The 24,340-nt window shown below is 39.2% G+C and overlaps 1 protein-coding gene and 1 pseudogene across 2 annotated transcripts in view; one reads left to right on the top strand and one right to left on the bottom strand.

Annotated features, from left to right (window-relative positions):
- TBC1D12 (TBC1 domain family member 12) overlaps nucleotides 1–24,340 on the bottom strand; it is a 116,721-nt gene that overhangs the window by 33,473 nt on the left and 58,908 nt on the right. The window contains exons 3-5 of one of the 2 annotated variants that reach the window (XM_053585230.1): nucleotides 22,094–22,209; nucleotides 5,570–5,652; nucleotides 464–581 (exon numbers count right to left, since the gene is read on the bottom strand). In XM_053585230.1, the coding sequence (XP_053441205.1) occupies nucleotides 464–581; nucleotides 5,570–5,652; nucleotides 22,094–22,209 (317 nt within the window). Of the gene's footprint in view, nucleotides 1–463; nucleotides 582–5,569; nucleotides 5,653–21,626; nucleotides 21,711–22,093; nucleotides 22,210–24,340 lie in introns of those variants that run through there. The other variant, XM_053585231.1, reaches the window with a different exon arrangement.
- LOC128581898 (ubiquitin-like) lies at nucleotides 18,257–18,721 on the top strand (annotated as a pseudogene).

The following is a 24,340-nucleotide window of genomic DNA, read 5'->3' as shown; positions in this document are numbered from 1 at the left end:
TTGTTTAGCAGGATGGGCCTGGGTTGAAACCTGCTGGCCCTGGTGTATGTGGCCAGCGTCCTAACCACTGAGCTATAGGCGCCCAGCCCACATGTACAAATTTAATATTTTCTTTCAAAAACTCTGCTTCTACATCAATAAAGCATCTTACAACTAATGGTATGTTAGAAGTTAAAAAATACTGTAACTGTAAAGTTTCAATCAACTAGCATTTGAGTTGGCTCTCAAAGGATAGATAATATTTTGATAGGCATAGGGAATGGTCAGTAAGGGATGAAGGTATGAGAGCCTGAGGGATTTATAAAAGCAAAGGCATAGAGATAAGCATACAAATTTTCATACCATAGATGAATATTATAATTTAGTCAAAGCAAAAGATACACACTGGAAAGTAATAATACTGAATTGGAAACATGAGATCTCTGGTGACAAACTAGAATTCAGGAACGGTCTGCTTACTTACATTACTTCCCAGTTGGGTAAAATTTCATTGATCCAAATTACCATTGCACTTGCAATATTTTCTTCTTGTTTAAATCGTTCTTTCATTATTCTTTTTCTTTTATGTGCTTCTTTAATTTCTGTTTTAAACAAACAAGAATTATTTTAATGCAAATGAGCTATATCAAAATCCCCTTACCATCTACCTAACTCTACAAAAGAGGCTTTCTTATAAAAGAATATTCAAATAAGGAAGGAAGGAAAGGAGGGAGAGAGAGGAAAGGGGGAAAAGAAAAGGAAATGAACTCAATTAACATACTTATCTTCTCTTTTTTTTCTCAAGAGATAGAGTCTAGCCATGTTACCCAGACTGGTCTCAAACTCCTGGGTTCAAGTAATCCTCCCACCTCTGCCTCTCAGGTAGCTGGTACTATAGGCATGTGCCACCTTGCCCAGCCATTAACATAATTTAAAAATAATGTCTCCTAATCTATTAAAAAAATAAATGGAATACAAGCCAGAAAAATCACATAAGCATAATATTTCTATCTGTATTTAATCTATAAATCTATTTGTTTTTTGGATTTTTTTTGAGACAGAGTCTCACTTTGTCACCCTTGGTAGAGTGCCGTAATGTCACAGCTCACAGCAACCTCCAACTCCTGGGCTCAAGCCATTCTCTTGCCTCTGCCTCCCAAGTAGCTGGGAGTATGCCCCAATGCCCAGCTATTTTTTTTTTGTTGTTGTTGCAGTTGTCATTGTTGTCTGGCAGGCCCAGGCCGGGTTCAAACCCGCCAGCCCCGTGTATGTGGCCAGTGCCCTAACTGCTGAGCTACAGGTGCTGAGCCTGAAGTGATATTTGTCATGCATTAACTAGGTAAAAAATAAACAACTATGAGCAACTAACCAATACATGGGGTTTTTAATTTCCTGACATAAATCACATGACATCAAAAAAATGATTTTGCCAGTGAAACTTTTTTTTTTTTTTTTGTGAGACAGCATCTCACTATATCACCCTTGGTAGAATGCCGTGGCATCACAGCTCACAGCAACCTCATACTCTTGGGCTTAAGCGATTCTCGTCTCAGCCTCCCAAGTAGTTGGGACTACAGGCGCCCACCACAACGCCCAGCTATTTTTTTGTTGCAGTAGTTGTTGTTGTTATTTGGCAGGCCTGGGCTGGGTTCGAAGCTGCTAGCCCGGGTTGTATGTGGCCAGCACCCTAACCACTGAGCTATAGGCGCCAAGCCTGGTGACACTATTAGTATATGAACACATTTGATACGGTGTTTCATTTTTCTAATTGGATTGAAATTTTTAAAATTCCAACAAACATGTATATTAACAACTCATCTCCGGAAATCAGAAGTCATAATTTCAGAACAAGAGATGCCTCAAATATAGAGAGAAGTGAATTACAAAGAAAAAAAACTTTGTATATATAATTTTGGAACCAGTAAGGATGTAAGAGATCAACCAGCCAAACTGTTTTCAAATTATATTTCATACATGCCTCTGAAACTCTCTTGAGGGGCAAGCAGGAGCCCAAGTAAGCAGCTCCACTTTCTTTTATTTTTTATTTTTTTGGGTGTGTTTAGATTCTATGTCAGATTTCTTAGGAGGAAATTCTATTGCTTTGGGGCAGCACCTGTGGCTCAGTGAGTAGGGCACCAGCCCCATGTACTGAGGGTGGCGGGTTCAAACCCAGCCCCAGCCGAGCTGCAACAAAAAATAGCTGGGCATTGTGGTGGGTGCCTGTAGTCCCAGCTACTTGGGAGGCTGAGGCAAGAGAATCACCTAAGCCCAGGAGTCGGAAGTTGCTGTGAGCTGTGATGCCATGGCACTCTACCAAGGGCAATAATGTGAGACTCTGTCTCTAAAAAAAAAAAAGAAAGAAAGAAAGAAAGAAAATTCTATTGCTTTTCAATGTCCACAAGTCAGTAGCCTTTGTGTACACCAATAACAGTCGAGATGAGAAGCTAATTAAGGACACAACTCCCTTCACCATAGTTTCAAAGAAAATGAAATACCTAGGAGTATACCTAACGAAGGAGGTGAAGGACCTCTATAAAGAAAACTATGAAATCCTCAGAAAGGAAATAGCAGAGGATATTAACAAATGGAAAAACATACCATGCTCATGGATGGGAAGAATCAACATTATTAAAATGTCTATACTTCCCAAAGCAATCTACCTATTCAATGCCATTCCTATCAAAATACCAACATCGTACTTTCAAGATTTCGAAAAAATGATTCTGCATTTTGTATGGAACCGGAAAAAACCCCGTATAGCTAAGGCAGTTCTCTGTAACAAAAATAAAGCTGGGGGCATCAGCATACTAGATTTTAGTCTGTAGTACAAAGCCATAGTGGTGAAGACAGCATGGTACTGGCACAAAAACAGAAACATAGACACTTGGAATCGAATTGAAAACCAAGAAATGAAACTAACATTTTACAACCACCTAATCTTTGATAAACCAAACAAGAACATACCTTGGGGGAAAGACTCCCTATTCAATAAATGGTGTTGGGAGAACTGGATGTCTACATGTAAAAGACTGAAACTGGACCCACACCTTTCCCCACTCACAAAAATTGATTCAAGATGGATAAAGGACTTAAATTTAGGGCATGAAACAATAAAAATCCTCCAAGAAACCATAGGAAAAACACTGGAAGATACTGGCCTGGGGAAAGACTTCATGAAGAAGACTGCCACGACAATTGCAACAACAACAAAAATAAACAAATGGGACTTCATTAAACTGAAAAGCTTCTGTACAGCTAAGGAGACAATAACCAAAGCAAAGAGACAACCTACACAATGGGAAAGGATATTTGCATATTTTCAATCAGACAAATGCTTGATAACTAGGATCTATAGAGAACTCAAATTAATCCACATGAAAAAAGCCAACAATCCCATATATCAATGGGCAAGAGACATGAATAGAACTTTCTCTAAAGACGACAGACGAATGGCTAACAAACACATGAAAAAATGTTCATCATCTCTATATATTAGAGAAATGCAAATCAAAACAACCCTGAGATATCATCTAACCCCAGTGAGAATGGCCCACATCACAAAATCTCAAAACTGCAGATGCTGGCGTGGATGTGGAGAGAAGGGAACACTTTTACACTGCTGGTGGGACTGCAAACTAGTACAACCTTTCTGGAAGGAAGTATGGAGAAACCTCAAAGCACTCAAGCTAGACCTCCCATTTGATCCTGCAATCCCATTACTGGGCATCTACCCAGAAGGAAAGAAATCCTTTTATCATAAGGACACTTGTACTAGACTGTTTCTTGCAGCTCAATTTACAATCGCCAAAATGTGGAAACAGCCTAAATGCCCACCAACCCAGGAATGGATTAACAAGCTGTGGTATATGTATACCATGGAATACTATTCAGCCATTAAAAAAAATGGAGACTTTACATTCTTCGTATTAACCTGGATGGACGTGGAAGACATTATTCTTAGTAAAGCATCACAAGAATGGAGAAGCATGAATCCTATGTACTCAAATTTTGATATGAGGACAATTAATGACAATTATGGTTATGGGGGTGGGAACAGAAAGAGGGAATGAGGGAGAGGGGTGAGGCCTTGGTGTGTGTCACACTTTATGGGGGCAAGACATGATTGCAAGAAGGACTTTACCTAACAATTGCAATCAGTATAACCTGGCTTATTGTACCCTCAATGAATCCCCAACAATAAAAAAAAAAAAAAAATGAAAATTCTATTGCTTTGAAAAAAAAAGTGTTCAAATACAAACATTAGATAACCTAAATCTTTGTGCCCTAAATCAACCTGAAACAATTTTTAAAAGTAAATAAATAAAATAAATAAATAAAATTTTTAAAGAAATGTTGACGGAGAGGCTTGAAAGCCCTGATCAAGTCCACTGGCCTCCCATACTTTACAGATGAGAAATCTAACACAAGGCCTATTCAGAGTATTATTACATCCTGGTAGTAACAAATGGGGCTAAAGCTATGGCTTTCTAAACTCAATTCACATTGTCTGCAGGTGTGCGTGTGACAGTCTCACACTACTGCCCAGGCTACAGTAGTCTGGAATCAACCTAGCTCACAGCAATTTCAAACTCCTGGGCTCAAGTGATCTTCGTGGCTCAGCCTCCCAAGTAGTTGGAATTACAGGTGCCTGCTACAACACCCAGCTAATTTTTCTGTTTTTAGTAGAGATGGGGTCTTATTTTTTTCTTCCCCCTGAGACAGAGTCTCACTATGTCACCCTCTGTAAAGTGCTGTAGTGTCATAGCTCACAGCAACCTCAAACTCTTGGGCTTAAGTGATTCTCTTGCCTTAACCTCTCAAGTAGCTGGGACTACAGGCACCCACCATAACACTGGGCTATTTTTTTGTTGCAGTTGTTTATCTGGCCTGGGCCGGGTCCGAACCCACCACCCTCAGTGTATGTGGCTGCTGCCATAACCATTGTGCTTCAGGCACCAAGCCAGGGGTCTTATTTTTGCTAAGACTGGTCTTAAACTCCTGAGCTCAAGTGATCCTCCCACCTCGGCCTCCCAGAGTACAAGGATTATAGGCATGAGCCACCACATGTAGCTTCTTATGTCATTTTTCAATTTTTGATTGGAGAAGAGAATGAATAAATATGTGAATTTATACACATGAGAATATACATTCATGTGCCCGATCAAATGACACAATTGGGATTCTGGGGAGACTTTGTAAGTCATGAAAGCACGTTTTAGTTTCAAATCATATTCTCACAGTCATTTAAGTTAAACTTATTAAATTATAAAATTATAAAAAATCAAAAGTATAAACACTGTAAAAAGTGAAATTCAAGAATAAATTCATGAATATTATCTTCATTTATAAATTAAGATAGTAGTAGTATAAGTTTTATGACTATAATTTCAAAATTCCTATTAGTTTTGTAAAAGTACTTGCAGAAAATCTATGATTTTGTTGTATCATTTTATTCCTCCTAAGGACAAACCTAATTATAAAAATAGTAGGGAAAAATAAGAATCAATATCATCCTGAAGACAGACTTTATCAATTTCATCTTGTTGAAATCAGAAAATTAACTGTACCATTTTAGAGTTAAATTTTATACCTCGTTTTTTAGCCTCGGCCACCATTTCATCATATTCTTGTCGGTGACGTAAAGCTTCTTCCATAGATTTGGCAGGAAGATTTCTGGAAAAAAAACAAAACAACTTAAGACAACATTTAACAGATTAACTTTTAAACTTACTAATTCCTTTCTTTTTACAGCCAGATATAAAGAATTTCTACCTTAACCTTCTTATTTTATATATTAAGAAAGCGAAAGACTCAAAGGAATTCTGCATTTTAGAAAAGAATCAGAATCCAGGTGGCTAGTATTAATGTTTGTGTATATTTATATGTCGTGTGTATATAAGCATAGATATATAGTTAAACAATTCAGATTTCAGTTAGTAATTTAGGTTATCTGTTAAATCTATTTACTAGAATTTTCTTTTTTAAAAACAAACTTTTCTGAGGTACAATTTACGTACAATAAAACGAATAAACATTTTAAGAGTAGTATGATGAGTTTTGGCAAATCAATATACCTGTGCAACCAACACATCAATCGAGATACAGAACGTTCCCATCACTGCAAGAAGTTTCCTTGCGACCCCTCAATATTTACCCACCTCACACAATTACTCTCTGATTCCTATTACTATAGTTTGTTCTCTTTTAAAGAATTTTACATAGACCTTAGTGTCTATCTTCTTTTGCTCAGCAGATTTTTGAAATTCATTCATGTTATATTACAAATATGTTCCTTATAATTATTATTATTCCATTTAACCATATGGATAGGCATTGGGTCATTTCCAGATGCGGTTTTTATGAATAAAACTATTATAAACATTAACATTAATCTTTGTGTGAGCATTTGCTTTCATTTCTCTTGCATAAATATCAGGAGTAGAATTCTTGAGTCATTTGGTCATTTGTAACAAACTGCCAAAGTACTTTCCATTTATTAGAGTTTTAAGACAGTGTTCTAGACGGAAGCTGAGGACCAAAGCGGGTCCCTTGGTTCCATCAGCCTTCAAACCCATTGAAAAAACAAAAAGACAATGTTCTAACTAAAAATTTGACAACTATTAATCTTCTACATGTCTACAGAAGTTTCCTCTTATTCTTGGAAGATATGTTCCAAGACCACCAATGGATGACTGAAAGCTCAGATTTTACTGAGGCCTATGTATACATATGTACGATGTTTTTTCCTATACATACATTATCTATGATAAAGTTTAAGTTAATCCAGCACATGCTGCCATCAATTGGAAGGCGTTTTCTGTTTATGTCTTCTCCTCACAAATATAATGCCCTTTCCATTTTTTTTCTCTGAGATGTCCAACCTTTTTTTTTTCTCTGCCTCAAAGTGGAAGAATTAAGAGTTGCCTTGGGCCATACATTAGATACACAAACCCTAATAACAGTTGATGAGCAAAAGAAAAGGTCCATGTATAGTTTTTCAGATATTCAATACCACAAATAAGCAAAATAGTCCTCACATAATTAGTACACAGCCCACAGACCACAGGTTGGACACCCCTGAACTAAGGATTATCACACACTCTGACCCTAGCTTTTGAAGTTTGTGCTGCGAAATCAAAACTAGCATGAATTTCTTTTTCATCCTTCACAATTTTACAGATAGAAGATTTGTCCTTACGGATCTTAGCAACCTCAGCACGTGATCTTTTTTCCTTATTAAGTTTTAAACTTATTAAATTTAAGTTTTTAATACTTTACAGCTTCTCTTTAGCATTTTCAAATTATCAGCATCACTTCTCTTGAGAGATGGGACCATTATTAGGTAAAATAAGGGTTACTGGGACACAAGCAGCACTACAACACTACAACAGTTGATCTAACAACCAAGAAGGCTACTAAGTGAATACTAGGTGGATAGCACTAAATAAAAGGAATGTTTCATGTCCTTGGTGGGACAGAGGACAGTGTGAGATTTCATTATACTACTCAGAATATTACTCAATTTTAAAATTCTAAATTGTTTATTTCTATAATTTTCCATTTAATATTTTCAAACCACAGTAGACCACAGGTAACTGAAACTGCAGAAAGCAAAAGTTATCATGGGAGAAGGGCTACTATACTACATTGTGGTTTACCAAATCAGTGGCTTCATAGTCAGTAATTTAGATAGATGAAAATGAAATACATTTGTATATTACCACTTATCCAGATATAATAATGCTAGTTTTAGGAATCATTTTTTTAAACTTTCAAATTATACACTCCAGCTCTTCTAAAGTTAGATTCATCAGGTATGTAGTAAGAGATAGGAATAAAGGTTAAGACTTCTGCTTCAGGCCATAATGGAATAAAAGAAACTGAGTTTACCCTCTTTCTTTAGATAATTAGAAAAGGGCTGGCGTGGTGGCTCACGTCTGTAATCCTAGCACTCTGGGAGGCCGAGGAGGGTGGATTTCCCGAGCTCAGGAGTTCAAGACCAGCCTAAGCCAGAGCAAGACCTTGTCTCTAAAAATAGCTGGGCATTGTAGTGGGTACCTATAGTCCCAGCTACTTGGAAGACTGAGACAAGAAAATCGCTTGAGCCCAAGAGTTTGAGGTTGCTGAGCTGTGACGCCACAGCTCTCTAACAAAGGTAACAAAGTGAGACTCTGTCTCAAAAAATAAATAATACATAAATAAATAAATGGAAAAAATATGTTAAACTACTGTTTTCAAACAATGAATAATAGGCAGCACAAGACAGTAAGTAATGTGTAGAAATGAAGCAACCCTACAAGTACCTGACTTTACTGCCTAGAAGTTCCAGGTCTCAGTGGTGAAAGGGATTACCTAGGTCCATCAGTCCTCTCCTGAGCTGAAGTAAACAGTTTGGAGTTGGGGGAGCAGGGTCCAAGACAGCTAGAATTTGCAGATCAGAGAACCAGAAAGAAGAGGGCTGTAGATGAGTCCTCTCAAGTCTTTTGCTGAGTACTGATCTGCATGTGTGTGATTAAATTATGGCCGGGGAAAGAACACCAGAAAAAAATAGGACATTCTCAAAGAGCATAGGGGACCAACCAGAGTGGAAAGACCTAATATTTAAGAGTATCAAGTACAGTTCATATAAGGAACTCCCTCATCTACAGTAATAGGAGACCAACCAGAGAGGAAAGACATAGCATTTATAGTATCAAGTACAGTCCTTAGAATGGGCTGCCTCATCTATGGTCATACCATCCTATACATGCCAGATCCCATCTGAGCTCGGGACAAGGAGCTTTCAAAAGAAGGCAAGAAGCCTTTATTTGCAGTGAAGGCAAATTAGCCCTACAATAAAGTCTATTCTGGAACCATTCTAACAAAGATTAGATCAAACCCATTCCAAATAACTGCCTATCAGACTAAAGGTAAAAAAATATTTAAAAGAACATACATACACAAAAAATGTCCAGGCTGGGTGTGGTGGCTCCTGCCTTTAATCCTAGCATTCTGGGCTGCTGAGGCAGGTGGATTGCTTGAGTTCAGGAGTTCAAGACCAGCCTAAGCAAGAGTGAGAGCCCATCTCTAACTAAAAATAAAGAAAACTCAGGTATGGTGGCTATGCCTGTAGGTCTAGCTACTTGAGAGGCCAAGGCAAGAGGATTGCTAAAGACCAAAAGCTTGAGGTGGCTGTGAGCTATGACATCACAGCATTCTATGCAGGACAACAGAGTAATACTCTGTCTCTAAAAAAAAAAAAAGAAAAAGAAGCTGGGCGTTGTGGCAGGCGCCTGTAGTCCCAGCTACTCGGGAGGCTGAGGCAAGAGAATCGCTTAAGCCCAGGAGTTGGAGGTTGCTGTGAGCTCTGTGATGCCACGGCACTCTACCGAGGGCCATAAAGTGAGACTCTGTCTCTACAAAAAAAAAAAGAAAAAGAAAAAAATTCTATGTAAGAGAAATCTAAAAAATATATATTCAGGTTAGCACTCACCCAATGTTGCATCAATGCTGTGCTAATTGGAATGTTACACTTATTTTGATTTTCTAACTGATGCTTTCATTGGAGCACTTTCACACATTCAATTATTCTCATTTATCTTTTATTAAATTAAATTGTTTAATTTAATTAATTGTTCCAACAGCCAAGCCACTAAAGCCTAATGTTTTCCCAATGACTAATGACATAATGTAAGTGGCCCTTCTCAAAACACATTATTTTTGGGCGACGCCTGTGGCTCAAAGGAGTAGGATGCTGGCCCCATATGCCGGAGGTAGTGGGTTCAAACCTAGCCCCGGCCAAAAACTGCAAAAAAAACCCCCAAAACCACATTATTTCTTTTTTCTTTTTTTGGTTGGGACAGAGTCTCACTATGTTGCCCTTGGTAGAGGGCTAAAACACATTATTTCTTTTTCCTTTTTGGTTGGGACAGAGTCTCAATGTTGTCCTTGGTAGAGGGCTGTAGCGTCACAGCTCACAGCAACCTCAAACTCTTGGGCTTAAGCAATTCTCTCGCATCAGCCTCCCAAGTAGCTGGGACTACAGGCGTCCATCACAATACCCAGCTATCTTTTTTGTTGCAGTTATCATTGTTGTTCTAGCCAGGTTCGAATCCGCCAGCCTCGTTGTATGTGGCCAGCACCCTACTCACTGAGCTCCAGGGGCCACCCTCCAAACACATGACTTTTACTTTTGTTTCCATTATAATCACCTTTCTCTTCAGGCTGATCTGTACTTACAGTAAACTTTCACTTTGGAAGAATAGTAATACGGGTGAATACAGACTCACAAAGTCAAAAAACTTAAAAGTGCTGCTATGCATTAAGTGATGGTATAAACAATGAGACTAGCTGTTAACATAAAGAAGATTCTTCAATAAACTGCTTATGCCATGTGGGTTTGTTTACATGTATAGAAGTAACTAGTTCCTTAATTATTAATTTAATTATTATAAACTATCCTTATGGGAAGCCTGTTCATAAATATAGAATGCCATAAGTGGGTCAACTATAAGCAAGGGACTACCTATAATTTCAACTTTCAAGTCTTCTTATCTAAGAAATACATTTCATAAGGCTATAGCTACCACAGATAGTGAGTCCGTTGATGAATCTGGGCAAAGTAAATTGAAAACCTTCTGAAAAAGATTCACTATTCTTTTATTTATTTATTTAGAGACACAGTCTCACTATGTCACTCTCAGTAGACTGCTATGGCGTCATAGCTCACAGCAACCTCAAACTCTTGGGCTTAAGCGATTCTCTTTCCTCAGCCTTCCAAGTAGCTGAGACTACAGGTGCCTACAGGAATTTGGAAGAAGTTGATTCTAACTCTCATGGATGACTTGAAGGGTTCAAGACTTCAATGGGGGAGGTTAATTGTAGATATGGCAGAAATTGTAAACCCTACAAAGTGGTTTCTTGAGACGCAATCTATTCCTGGTAAAGATGCTGTGAACTGTTGAAATAACAAAAATGACTTAGAATATTACATAAACTTAGTTGATAAAGTAGTGGTAGCGTGTGAGAGGATGGACTCCAATTGTTTTTTTAGAGACAGAGTCTCACTTTATCGCCCTGGGTAGAGTGCCGTGGCATCACATCTCACAGCAACCTCCAGCTCCTGGGCTTAGGCGATTCTCTTGCCTCAGCCTCCCGAGTAGCTGGGACTACCGGTGCCCGCCACAATGCCCAGGTATTTTTTTGTTGCAGTTTGGCCAGGGCCGGATTCAAACCCACCACCCTTGGTATATGGGGCCAGTGCCCTACCCACTGAGCCACAGGCGTCACCCCAACTTTTTTTTTTTTTTTGAGACAGTCTCACTTTGTTGCTTGGGCTAGAGTGCCATGGCAACAGCCTAGCTCACAGTAACCTCAAACTCCTGGGGTCAAGCGATCTTCCTGACTCAGTCTCCTGAGTAGCTGAGACTACAGGTGTGTGCCACAAAACCTGGATCATTTTTCTATATTTTTAGTAAAGACAGGATCTCACTCTTACTCAGGCTGGTCTCAAACTCCTAACCTCAAGTAATTCTCTTGCCTCGGTCTCCCAGAGTGCTAGGGTTACAGGCTTGAAACCACCATACCTGGCCATGGACCCCAATTTTAAAAGCAATTATATCAAACAGCATCAGATACTACAGAGAAATCCTTTATGAAAGGAACAGTTAATCAATGTGGCAAACTTCTTTTTAAAAAAAAAAATTGCCACAGCTACCCTAACCTTCAGCAACCTCCACCCTAATCATCCACATTAAGGCAAAACCATTCACCAGCAAAAAGATAACTCAATAAAGGCTCACATGATTATCAGCATTTTGTAGCAATATTTTTAATTAAGATACATACAATTTTTAGATAATGCTATTTCATACCTAATAGACTGTTATGTATAGTGTAAACATAACTTCTATATGTACTGGAAAACCAAACAATTCAAGTGACTCACTTTATTATTATATTCACTTTATGGCAGTGGTCTGGAACCAAACCCACAATATTTCCAAGGCATATCTATGAATGTGTACACACAAAAAAGGTAGAAGAAAGCATGAATGTAAGGAGAAGAGAAAACTCAAATAAAATTTTCACAGATAGTACACAGCTATGATTTAACAATTAAAAAAAATTTTTCACAGATATAAAATGCAATTTTGTTTGGTTTTTTTGAGACAGAGCCTCACTCTCGCGCCCTGCATAGAGTGATGTGATGTCATCATAGTTCACAGAAACCTCAATCTCTTGGGCTCAGGTGATCCTCTTGCCTCAGCCCCACAAGTAGTTAGGACTACAGGCACCTGCCACAATGCCTGGCTAGTTTTTCTATTTCTTGTAGAAACAGAGTCTAACTCTTTCTCAGGCTGGTCTCAAACTCCTGAGCTCAAGCAATCCACTGGCCTCAGCTTCCCAGAGTGCTAGGATTAAAGACATGAGCCACCATGCCCAGCCAAGAAAGTACAATTTCTAAAATGAAAAACACACAAGATGGGAATTACACACTACAGAAGAACAAAAATCAGTGAACTTGAAAATATAATAGAAAACTATACAAAATGAAATATACAGAATAAAAAGTTGAAATTTAAAACAGAGTTAGAGTACCTAATGTACTATAGCACATGTAACAATATCAAGCAACATTTTTTTTTAAAACAGAGTCTCACTTGGTCATCCTTGGTAGAGTACTGTGATGTCATAGCTCACAGCAACCTCAAACTTGTGGGCTCAAGTAATTCTCTTGCCTCAGCCTCCCAGGTAGCTGGGACTATAGGTGCCTGCCACAACATCCAGCTATTTTTTAGAGATGGGGCCTCATTCCTGCTCAGGCTGGTCTCTAACTCCTAAGCTCAGGCAATCTACCTGCCTCGGCCTCCCAGAGTGGTATGAGCCCCTGTGCCCAGCCAAGCGACATATGTTTAATTGGCATCTCAGGAGAAAGCGTGATGAGGGCAGAACAAAAAATACTTGACAAAACAAAAGTTAAAATTTTTCTAAAGTTTACAGCAAACTATAAGTTCAAAAATTACTTTAAGCTCAATGAACCCCAAGCAGAAGGAACACGAAGTAATCTACAAAGCATATTATAATAAAATTGAGGAAAATCAAAGGTAGAAAAAAAATCTTAAAAGCACTCAAAAAGAAGAATTCACTATCAAAACACTAACACTGGGCAGCGCCTGTGGCTCAAAGGAGTAGGGCGCCAGCCCCATATACAGGAGGTGGCAGATTCAAACCCAGCCCTGGCCAAAAACTGCAAACAAAACAAAACAGAAAAAAACAAAACATTTACACTATAAAAAATGTTAACAACAACAACAAAAAAAACATTTTAAGCCAAAGGAAAATGGTAAGTGTACCACATGAAAATCTGCAATAATAAAGAGAACACAGTCCTTGGTGTGATCTAACCAGAGAGATTAGCAAAATACCTATACTGAATACTCATAATGAACCACTAATAAGAAGCAAGGAGCTGGATGACTATGTATATAATAATGTTGAACATTTTTTGAAAACTAACAAATATAATAAGATAGGCTGGTTGCTCTTAATGTAGCTAGAGACCTTTGAGAAAAATTAAGACCTTTGAGGAAAATCAAATTGAGGAAAATCAAAGGGCCAGATCATTTATGTAAGAGAATGAAACTAAACTATGCTTATGCATAAAGATCACAGATTTTTAGTAAACATAAAACTATCTCAAAATCACAGTCATAAAAGCCTAGTTAAAATTAGTATGGTTCCTTTTTTCACATGTGACTGTTCAATGACAATTCACATCTCTGCTTTTCTAGACAGTTTCCTGAACTATCCTGACCTACTCCTGACAGAAGACACAGACTAGCATATAGCCTATTATATGCTCATTAGTCATGAGCATCACATCTTAGTATAAAATGATTTGCAAAGAGTTATGAAACTTTTTTTTTTTTTTTTGAGACAGAGTCTCACTCTGTCACTCTTGGCTAGCATGCTATGGCATCGGCCTAGCTCACAACAACCTCAAACTCCTGGGTTCGAGCAATCCTCCTGCCTCAGCCTTCTGAGTAGCTAAGACTATAGGCTCCTACCATAATGCCTAGCTAATTTTTTCTATTTTTACTAAGTCTGGTCTTGAATTCCTGAGCTCAAACAATCCTTCCACCTCCACCTCCCAGATGCTAGGATTACAGGCATGAGCCACCATGCCCAGCCTAGGAAATGGAACTTTGGGGGTATATCAGATTTTTCATTGTAGTTTCCTTTTTTTGAAAACAAGTTTTCAAAATAAACATATACATTCTCTTAAAACAAAATAATAAATAACTGGCTTATTAATTATTCTTAGTGTGACCTTCTCCAAAATAATCATACATGAAAAAACCCTCGTATTTTGAGACATAACTACATAGTGTTCAATAAATATGGTCCAAAGTTGAATGGAGCACATGGTAAATATCCTATCAATCTCTGACAATTTGAAGAGAGCTGAGCTTCAGTAACTAGATGCTATACAGTGTATAAAGCATAAAAGCAAATATGTAGATAGAAGTTTTTATGGTTCCTTCCAAAAATCATAATCTGTAGTCATCTGGAAAAGTAAATAAAAAGCAGGGGTTTAAAACTGGCCTGGAAAAGAGCTAGACTCTGCCTCTACAAAAAAATTTAAAAATTAGCTTGGCAAAATGCCCCATGCGTAGCTACTCAGGAGGCTTAGGTAGAAGTATTGTTTGAGCTCAGGAGTTTGAGGTTGCAATCAGCTATGATTAAGTCACCACACTCTAGCCCAGGCAACAAAGTTGAGACTGTTTTTTCCAAAAAAATATAATTCTTACCTCTTATGGAAATTAGTTATGGAGTCAAGAAAAGAAACCACTGATGAATATCTAAGATGGCAAATGTTGAATATATGATAATGAACATTTGCTGCTTTTCAAAGGTATCATATAAAAGCCCATATTTTACTTTGTGTGTGTGTGTGTGTGACAGAGTCACACTCAGTGGCCCTGGGGTTGAGTGCCATGGGAACATAGCTCACAGCAACCTCAAACTCTTGGGCTCAAGCAATTCTCTTGCCTCAGCCTCCCAAGTTGTTAGGACTACAGGTGCCCACCACAACGCCCGGCTACTTTTTTTTTTTTCTTTTCAGACAGAGTCTCACTTTGTCAATCTTGGTAGAGTGCTATGGTGTCACAGCTCACAGCAACCTCCAGCTCTTGGGCTTAGGTAAGTAGCTGGGACTACAGGCACTAGCCACAATACCTGGCTATTTTTTGTTATTGTTGCAATTTGGCCGGGGCCAGGTTCGAACCCACCACCCTCAGTATATGGGGCCGGTGCCCTACTCACTGAGCCACAGGCGCCGCCCCCATATTTTACTTTTTATCACCTGTCACTTGTACCTTTCAGGATTTCTATTTTGTTTGGTTCTAAAGGGTCTAGTAATTTAATAAAGAGGCTAGAAGAGAAAAGAAGGTATCTTTGGTGGTTTTTAAAAAAATAGTGCTATAAGCATAAAGGATTTAAAAAAAAATAAAAGAAGCTCACAGCAATACATCAGCTCATTTGAACATTCCTAGCTTCTTCAAGGCTTTCCCTTGATTTTGAGGTAGATTAGAACAGGACCAAGCAGAGAGAAAACAAAATTTACAAAGGGATGAAATTATAAAAATTACTGTATTTTAAATCTTCTAAATGAAGGCAGGGAGGGTGGATCACATCTGTAATCCTACCTAGTATTCTGGGAAGCCAAGGTGGATGAACTCCATGAGCTCAGGAGCTCAAGACCAGCTTGAGCAACAGTAAGATCCCGTCTCTAAAAACAGTCAGACATTGTGGTGAGCGCCTGTAGTCCCAGCTACTTGGGAGGCTGAAGCAAGAGGATCACTTGAGTTCAAGAGTTTGTGGTTGCTGTGAGCTATGTGTGACACTGTCTCAAAAAAAAAAAAAAAAAAAAAAAAAACCCGGCCAAACTGCAACAAGAAAAAATAGCTGGGTGTTATGGCAGGCGCCTGTAGTCCCAGCTGCTTGGGAGGCTGAGGCAAAAGAATCACGTAAGCCCAAGAGTTGGAGGTTGCTGTGAGCCAGGTGATGTCATGGCACTCTACCCAAGGGCGGTACACTGAGACTTGTCTCTACAAAAAAAAAAAAAAAAAAGAAAGAAAAGAAAAGAAATCCTCTAAATGAGACTTCAGATGATGAAATGCTATAATTGGTAAAGGAAAGTTTTAAGCTGGGCACAGTGACTCACACCTGTAATCCTAGCACTCTGGGAAGTCGAGACAGGTGGATTGCTAGAGGTCAAGGGTTCCAGACCAGCTGGAGTCAGAGCAAGACCCCATCTCTAAAAAAAAAAAAACAAAAAAATTAGCCAAGTGTTGTGGCAGACCCCTGTAGTCCCAGCTACTAAGCAGGCTGAGACAAGAGGATCACTTGAGCCCAAGAGTTGGAGGTTGCTGTAAGCTATGATGGCACAGCACTTTACTGAGGGCAACAAAGTGAGACTCTGTCTTAAAAAAAAAAACAAAAAAAGAAGAAAAGTTTCAACTACAAAAACCTATAAAGTAAATGATTCTGGATGCTCCTGCAAATTATAGAGACTGATAAAGAAAAAAATAGCACCAATTTATAAACTCCCACTGGAGAGGGAAACTCCTCCTCTCTTCATTATCACTTCGACCTCTGAAAGAGAAAGTTTCCAACATCAATCCCACAATGAGAAATGAATTCTGCTTTTTCCTCCACCTCCCTCACCGACATCACTTTATAGGTGAAAATAACATTAACAGCAGTTAAGACTCAAAGGCAATGCAGGCCATCTTGAACCTGCTTCTATTCATAAATAGAAGAAATTTGCAGATAACTCAGGTCTCCACTCCAGCTTCTCAAAGACCATCACTAGACAGAAATTAGCTGGCCCAAATCTGCTAGAGTATTCTAGGGGAGATAAAATAGAAAGTACCACGTAGGGCTCGGCGCCTGTGGCTCAAGCAGCTAAGGCACCAGCCACATACACCTAAGCTGGCAGGTTCAAATCCAGCCTGGGGCCCACCAAACAACAATGACGGCTGCGACCAAAAAATAGCCGGGCGTTATGGCAGGCGCCTGTGGTCCCAGCTACTTGGGAGGAGGAGGCAGGAGAATCGCTTGAGCCCAGGAGTTGGAGGTTGCTGTGAGTTGTGATGACACAGCATTCTACCTAGGGCGACAGCTTGAGGCTCTGTCTTAAAAAAATAAATAAAAAATAAATAAATAAAAAGAAAGTACCACTTAGTACTCAGGTTGTATCTACGTATTCCTATCTGTGTATTTTTCCTACATCTGGTTTTATCCTCAATAAAACTGAAGTTTTTATTCTCCTATGTTCTGCATATCTATTTTTCAACTGATTAAAATAGAAGGAGGAATAAGCAAGTAAGTACCTCCATATTCCAACACCATGTAGAGACTTTGTTCATTGGCTTAATCAGATAAATGTAAGTCACAAAAATCACTACCCCCCAAAAAAATCTCCTTCAAATTTAAAAAGGTGAGTAAAAATTAATCACAGCATCTCAGTTCAGTGGAACGGTAGAGATCAAATTCAATCTATATTACAGATGTGCAAACACAGAGAAACAGAATAAAAGCTACAAGGCCAGGTGCAGTGGCTCACTCCTGCAATCCAGCTCTCTGGGAGGCCAACGCAGGTGGATTGCCTGAGTTCATGGGTTCGAGACCAGCCTGAGCCAGAGCAAGACCTCGTCTCTAAATATAGCTGGGTATCGTGGCAGGCGCCTGTATTCCAACTCCTTGGGAGGCTGAGGCAAGAGAATCACTTAAGCCCAAGAGTTTGAGGTTACTATGAGCTATGATACCAAGGCACTCTACCAAGGGTGACAAAGAGAAACTCTATCTCAAATAAAATAAAATAAAATAAAATAAAGGGTGGTGCCTGTAGCTCAGTGGGTAGGGCGCCAGCCACATACACCGAGACTGGAGGGTTCAAAAACAGCCCGGGCAAGCTAAAATAACAATGACAATGGCAAAAAAAAATAGCTGGGCATTGTGGGGGCACCAGTGATCCCAGCTACTTGGGAGGCTGAGGCAAGAGAATCACTTCAGCCCAAGAGTTTGAGGTTGCTGTGAGCTGTGATGCCATAGTAGTCTACCCAGGGTGAGAGGTTGAGACTCTGTCTCAAAAAAAAAAAAAAAAAAAGGAATAAAAGCTATAATGTTTATTATAATTAACATATTAATCTCATGTAGTTCAATAGCAGAAATGAAAAAACCAAGTACTACTTTTTCTTTTCAATGAGGCAACCGAGCTGCAGACACAGAGATGCAGAACTTTGTGAAGACCCTGACGGGCAAGACCATCACCCTTGAGGTCGAGCCCAGTGACACCATTGAGAATGTCGAAGCCAAAATCCGAGATAAGGAGGGCATTCCACCTGACCAGCAGCATCTGATATTTGCAGGCAAACAGCTTGAGGATGGCCGCACTCTTTCAGATTACAACATCCAGAAAGAGTCTACCCTGCACCTGGTGCTTCGTCTGAGAGGTGGCATCATTGAGCCTTCCCTCCACTAGCTTGCCCAGAAGTACAACTGCGACAAGATGATCTGCTGCAAATGTTATGCTCGCTTGCACCCCCGTGCTGTCAACTGCCACAAGAAGTGTGGCCACACCAACAATCTGCGCCCCAAGAAGAAGGTCAAATAAGGCCTCTTCTCCACAGGGCAGCCTCCTGCCCAATCCCCATGGCCCTGGAGCCTCAATAAAGTTACCCTTTCATTGACTGGAACAGTAAAAAAAAAAAAAGAAAAGAAAAAACCAAGTACTTTTTCAGCTGTTTATACATTTACACTGAGTTCTTACGTTATTGTGACTACCATAGTATTTCCTTTTTTTCTTTTTTTTTTGAGAGTCTCACTTTGTTGCCTTCAATAGAGTGCCATAGCGTCACAGTTCACAGCAACCTCAAACTCTTGGGCTTAAGGGATTCTCTTACCTCAGCCTCCCAAGTAGCTGGGACTACAGGCACCTGCACAACACCTGGCTATTTTTTGTTACAGTTGTCATTGTTGTTTAGCTGGCCCAGGCCAGGTTCAAACCCGCCACCCTCAGTGTATGCAGTTGGCGCGGTGACCACTGTGCTACAGGGGCCTAGCTGACTACCATATTATTTCAAGCCAATTTCTTTGAACATTATTTCAAGGAATAATGCAAATTCGTGCAAATTACAAGTTTGAAGTAGGTATCACTGAAGGTTAGAGAAGTCATCAATGCTTTGATGAAAAGATAAAATCTAATCCTTAAAGGAGTGTGTATGTGAGAAATAGAAATAATATGAAAGCATTTCAAGTTAGGGGATAAACATGAGCAAGAAGGCAGAACCTAAAGAGACAGGTGTAATGCAAGGCAGACTATGGTGTAAAGAAATATTTTTGTCCCAAACACTGTCTAGAACAGAACTTTTCGTGTGATATTTTCAGAACTTTTCGTGTGATATTTTCTGGGAAGAAATGAACATTCCTGGTAAAAAGTATAATCCATTTTGGATGAATTTTTAACAAGCTTAAGGAAGTTCTTCTGGGAACTTAGTTACCTACCTACTCTACTGACAGTCAACAGTCAAAGATTTTTAACCAGATCTTTTGTTGGGCTTGGCGCCCATAGCTCAGTGAGTAAGGCACTGGCCACATACACCAAGGCTGGTGGGTTTGAGCCGGCCCAGGCCTGCTAAACAACAATGATAATTGCAACCAAAAAATAGCTGGGTGTTGTGGTGAGTGCCAATAGTCCCAGCTACTTGGGAGGCTGAGGCAAGAGAATCTTGCTTAAGCCCAGGAGTTTGAGGTTGCTGTGAACTATGATGCTACAGCACTCTACTGAGGGCAACAGCTTGAGACTCTGTCTCAAAAAAAAAAACTTTTCTTGCTTATCTAACCACTTTTGTTTGCTTATAAATGTCTCTATGCAGAAAGGAATCTTCGAATTGGCCTGGTTCATTTTTCTCCCTGGCAGCAAGTTTGAAATAAAATTTTGACATGTTCTCGTAAGTAAATTTCTAAAAAGTTTATTTTTTTTTCTGAGACAGAGTCTCACTATGTCACCCTTGGTAGAATGCCATGGTGTCACAGCTCACAGCAATCTCAAACTCTTGGGCTTATGTGATTCTCTTGCCTCTGCCTTCCAAGTAGCTGGAACTATAGGTGCCCGCCACAACACCTGGCTATTTTTTGTTGCAGTTGTCTTGCTTAGCTGGCCTGGGGCCTGGTTCAAACCTGCCAGCCTCGGTGCATGTGGCCGACACTGTAACCATTGTGCTATGGACACCAAGCCTAAAAAGCTTTTTTTGAAAGAATGAATGAATATAAACATACACATCAAAAGCTAAAATAGGAGTATCAGAATCATAATTCTTTACATGAAGGAATATAACCAGAACAAAAAAATAGGATACTTAATATGTCTAGCTTTTCTTCTCTTGCAATGTCAAGAAAATATTCTACCCTCCTATTTGGTTCCAGATTGTTATGTTCATCAAGTTATACAGGTGAAAAAAGTACAGAACAGAAAAATGACAAAAAAGGCTAGGCATTTTCACTCTCGGGGGAAAAAACAGATTTCTAGTAAAGGCCAAAAGGTGTTTAGAACCAAGTTATCTTGTTTTAGGGAAGGTGTGTATTGTTTAATAATGAATAAGACAATTTTGAAGAAGAGCAGTGTTGAGGAAAATACAAAGAAGGGTGAAGATAGGAACAGAATAATTTAAGATATTTTTCTGAGTATTAAGAATGTATTCTTTTTTGATATTAAAAATAAAATTCAGTGCGTAGTGCCTGTGGCTCAGTGGTTAGGGCACCCGCCCCATATACCGAGGGTGGCAGGTTTGAACCCGGCCCCGGCCAAACTGCAACAAAAAATAGCCGGGCGTTGTGGTGGGTGCCTTGTAGTCCCAGCTACTTGGGAGGTTGAGGCAAGAGAATCTCCTAAGCCCAGGAGTTAGAAGTTGCTATGAGCTGTGACACCACGGCACTTTACGGAGGGTGACAAAGTAAAACTCTGTCTCAAAAAATAAAATAAAATAAAAATAAAATTTAGTACTTTAAATATTTTTTTTTAAGAGATGATAGTCTCACTCTGTTACCTAGGCTGAAGTACAGTGGCATCATCATAGTTCACTGGAGCCTGGAACTCCTGGGTTCAAGTGATGTTCCTACCTCAGCCTCTTGAGTAGTTTGGACTACAGGTACATACCACTTACACCTAGACTTATTTTATTTTATTTATGTTGTTATGTTATGTTATTTTAAGTTGAGATGGAGTCTTACTATGCTGTCCAAGCTGATCTCAAACTGGGTTCAAGTGATCCTCCCACCTCAACCACCCAAAGTGCTGGGATTACAGACATGAGTCACCACACCTGGCCAAGAATGTATTCTTTCTTAATAATAACAATAAGCCAACTGGTGACATTCAGAAATGATTAATACATAGTTTAAAGGATAAGTACATATTAATTGTCAAAAATGGAAAATTAATTGCCCTATCATGTTAAGATAAGGACAGAGGGTTAAAATAGAAACAGACATAAAAATCCAATATTTTATGTTTCATATACTGGCTCATGAAGACTTCTAGAAAATATGCGTAAGGACTAAACATCAACAATAGATACTCTACAAGACACAGCAGCACTCACCTGTCATCCTGGCTATTTAGGAGGATGAGGTGGATCACCTGAGCTCAGGAGTCCCAAGACAAGCCAGAGCAACAGAGTGAGATCCCATCTCTTAAAAAAAAAAAAAAACAAAAAACCTAAGAACAACATATTTTCCTCTATTAAGATTAGGAAACATTGAGTAGGAATTAAAAAAAAAATTTTTTTGGCTGGGCATGGTGGTTTACACCTGTAGTCCCAGCCACATGGGGTAGCTGAAGCAGGAAGATGCTGGAGACTAGGAGGCTGAGTTGCCAATGAGCTACAATGGCACTCTAGCCTGGGTGACACAGCATCGAAAACAATTTTTTCTTTAAAAATAAATCCCTTATCTTTACATATATATATATGTATAAACATATATATATTGTATATATATATATACATATATATATATATGTTTATATATATATATAAACAGTGATCCTGATGATCACTAAAATACTTACGATGGTCGATCCTCAAGAATCAGGGCAGTAGTAGAAAGTGGCTCAAATTCAAAATTCTTACGTCTTAAAGACTGAGGTGGTGGTTTAGAGGTCCTCCCTGTCCGGGCTTCATATTCCTGGAGTAGATAAAATCATACTTTATGCAACAGAGATTGATCCAATTTTCAGTTTGTATTATTAAATCTTATATCATTAAGGATCTTATGCTATAATAGGGCATATATACAATTCATATATTTTTTCTTTTTTTTTCTCACTGCTGTACGATATCGGATACAATTCATATGTTAACTTGGTGAAAATATGAGGCAGACAAAAAATAAGTCAAGGTTTTTTTCCCTGAAGCAACCTAAATTATTAATTTATACTACATACAAAGTACCAAAATATATTAAAAGATGGAAAGGCACTAGATTAATTAGTAAGATTTTAGAGACACTCTTTAGTGCCTTCCATGGTTTTCAGCTATCCAAGTTTAGCTTTGAATAATCTGCAAACAGATAAAGCTACTTTCTAAACCTTCAATTTGATCAATGATGGAAATGTTAAAACAAGATACACACAATCCCATTGTACTGTTCTGATGCTCTCTCTCAATAGTAACATTGAACTTCTAATCAAATGATGGTTTAGATTTCAATCATATATCTACTTACTCTAAATTTAAACAATATTTCATTGATACATCTTATCAAAAATATGGGCAAAGAAGGCCATGCACGGTAGCTTATGTCTGTAATCCTAGCACTTTGGGAGGCCAAGGTGAGAGGATCACTTGAGCCTAGGAGGTCAAGACCACCCTAGGCAAAAAGGCAAGACCTCTATGTCTACAAAAATTAAAAAAAAAAAAAAAAATTAGCTAGAGGCCACAAGCGGTGGCTCATGCCTGTAATCCTAGCACTTTGGGGGGCCAAGGCAGATGGATCACCTGAGCAAGATTTGAGATCCCATCTCTAAAAAATAACTGGGCCCTGTGGCATGCACCTGTAGTCCCAGCTACTTAAGAGGCTGAGGCAAGAGGATCACCTGAGCCTAAGACTTTGAGCTGTGAGCTACGTTGCTGTGAGCTACAATGCCATGGCACTCTACCAAGGACAATACAGTGAGACTCTGTCTCAAAAAAAAAAAAAAAAAAATTAGCTAGACATGGTGATGCAGGCCTATTACCCCAGCTACTCACGAGGCTAAGACAAGAGGATTGCTCAAGCCCAGGACTTTGAGGTTGCTGTGAGCTATGATGATGCCATGGTACTCCACTAAGAGGAAGAAAGGAAGGGAAAAGGAAAGGAAAGGAAAAAGAAAAGGAAAGGAAAAGGAAGGGAAGGAAGGAAAAGAAAAGAAAAAAGGAGAAGAAATAAAATTCAAGGTATGGGATCAAGGGGTCTGTATTCTTTTTTTTTTTTTTTTTTGTAGAGACAGAGTCTCACTTTATGGCCCTCGGTAGAGTGCCGTGGCCTCACACAGCTCACAGCAACCTGCAAGTCCTGGGCTTAAGCGATTCTCTTGCCTCAGCCTCCCGAGTAGCTGGGACTACAGGTGCCTGCCACAACACCCGGCTATTTTTTGGTTGCAGTTTGGCCGGGGCCGGGTTTGAACCCGCCACCCTCAGTATATAGGGCCGGGGCCAGCACCTTACCGACTGAGCCACAGGCGCCACCCAGGGGGTCTGTATTCTTAACAAATTGCTTAGGTAGCTTTAGTAATCCCACTGTGTCTGAGAATTAGAATCATAGATTACTACAATTAACTCTTAATGTCCTTGTCCATAAGTCCACTATTCTACCCCTCCTTTCTTGAACAAAGAGTTCAATCCATTTACATTATTGAAAGAACTGATAAGTGGGGTAGATTTCTGTTCATCCTGTTGATTAGAACTTTCACTGCTTTGTTTTACTTTGAGCCACTGTGGTATCTGGGCTCTGAACTTTAGCATTTGGGTGGTTTTACACTGATGGGTTTCTATTGTGCTGATCGCTGTATAATGCTGGTCTGAGTCCATTGTGCTTCCTGCAAAGCAGGTCATTTTGATAAATTCCCTCAGCATTTAGAAATCTGAAAAAGTATTTCTCCCTCTTATAAGAAACTTATTTTTGCAGGATATAAAATTCTAGGCTGGCCATTATTCTGTTTGAGAAGACTGAGAACTGGGCCCAGTCCCTTCTGGCTTTTTTTTTCTTTTTTTAGAGACAGAGTCTCACTTTGTCGCCCTCAGTACAGTGCCACGGCGTCACAGATCACAGCAACCTA

The sequence above is a fragment of the Nycticebus coucang genome, chromosome 3 (genome assembly GCF_027406575.1).
Source record: "Nycticebus coucang isolate mNycCou1 chromosome 3, mNycCou1.pri, whole genome shotgun sequence".
NCBI classification, from domain to species: domain Eukaryota; kingdom Metazoa; phylum Chordata; class Mammalia; order Primates; family Lorisidae; genus Nycticebus; species Nycticebus coucang.
Note: the sequence above shows the minus strand (reverse complement) of the source record. Positions and strands in the feature narration are given on the sequence as shown.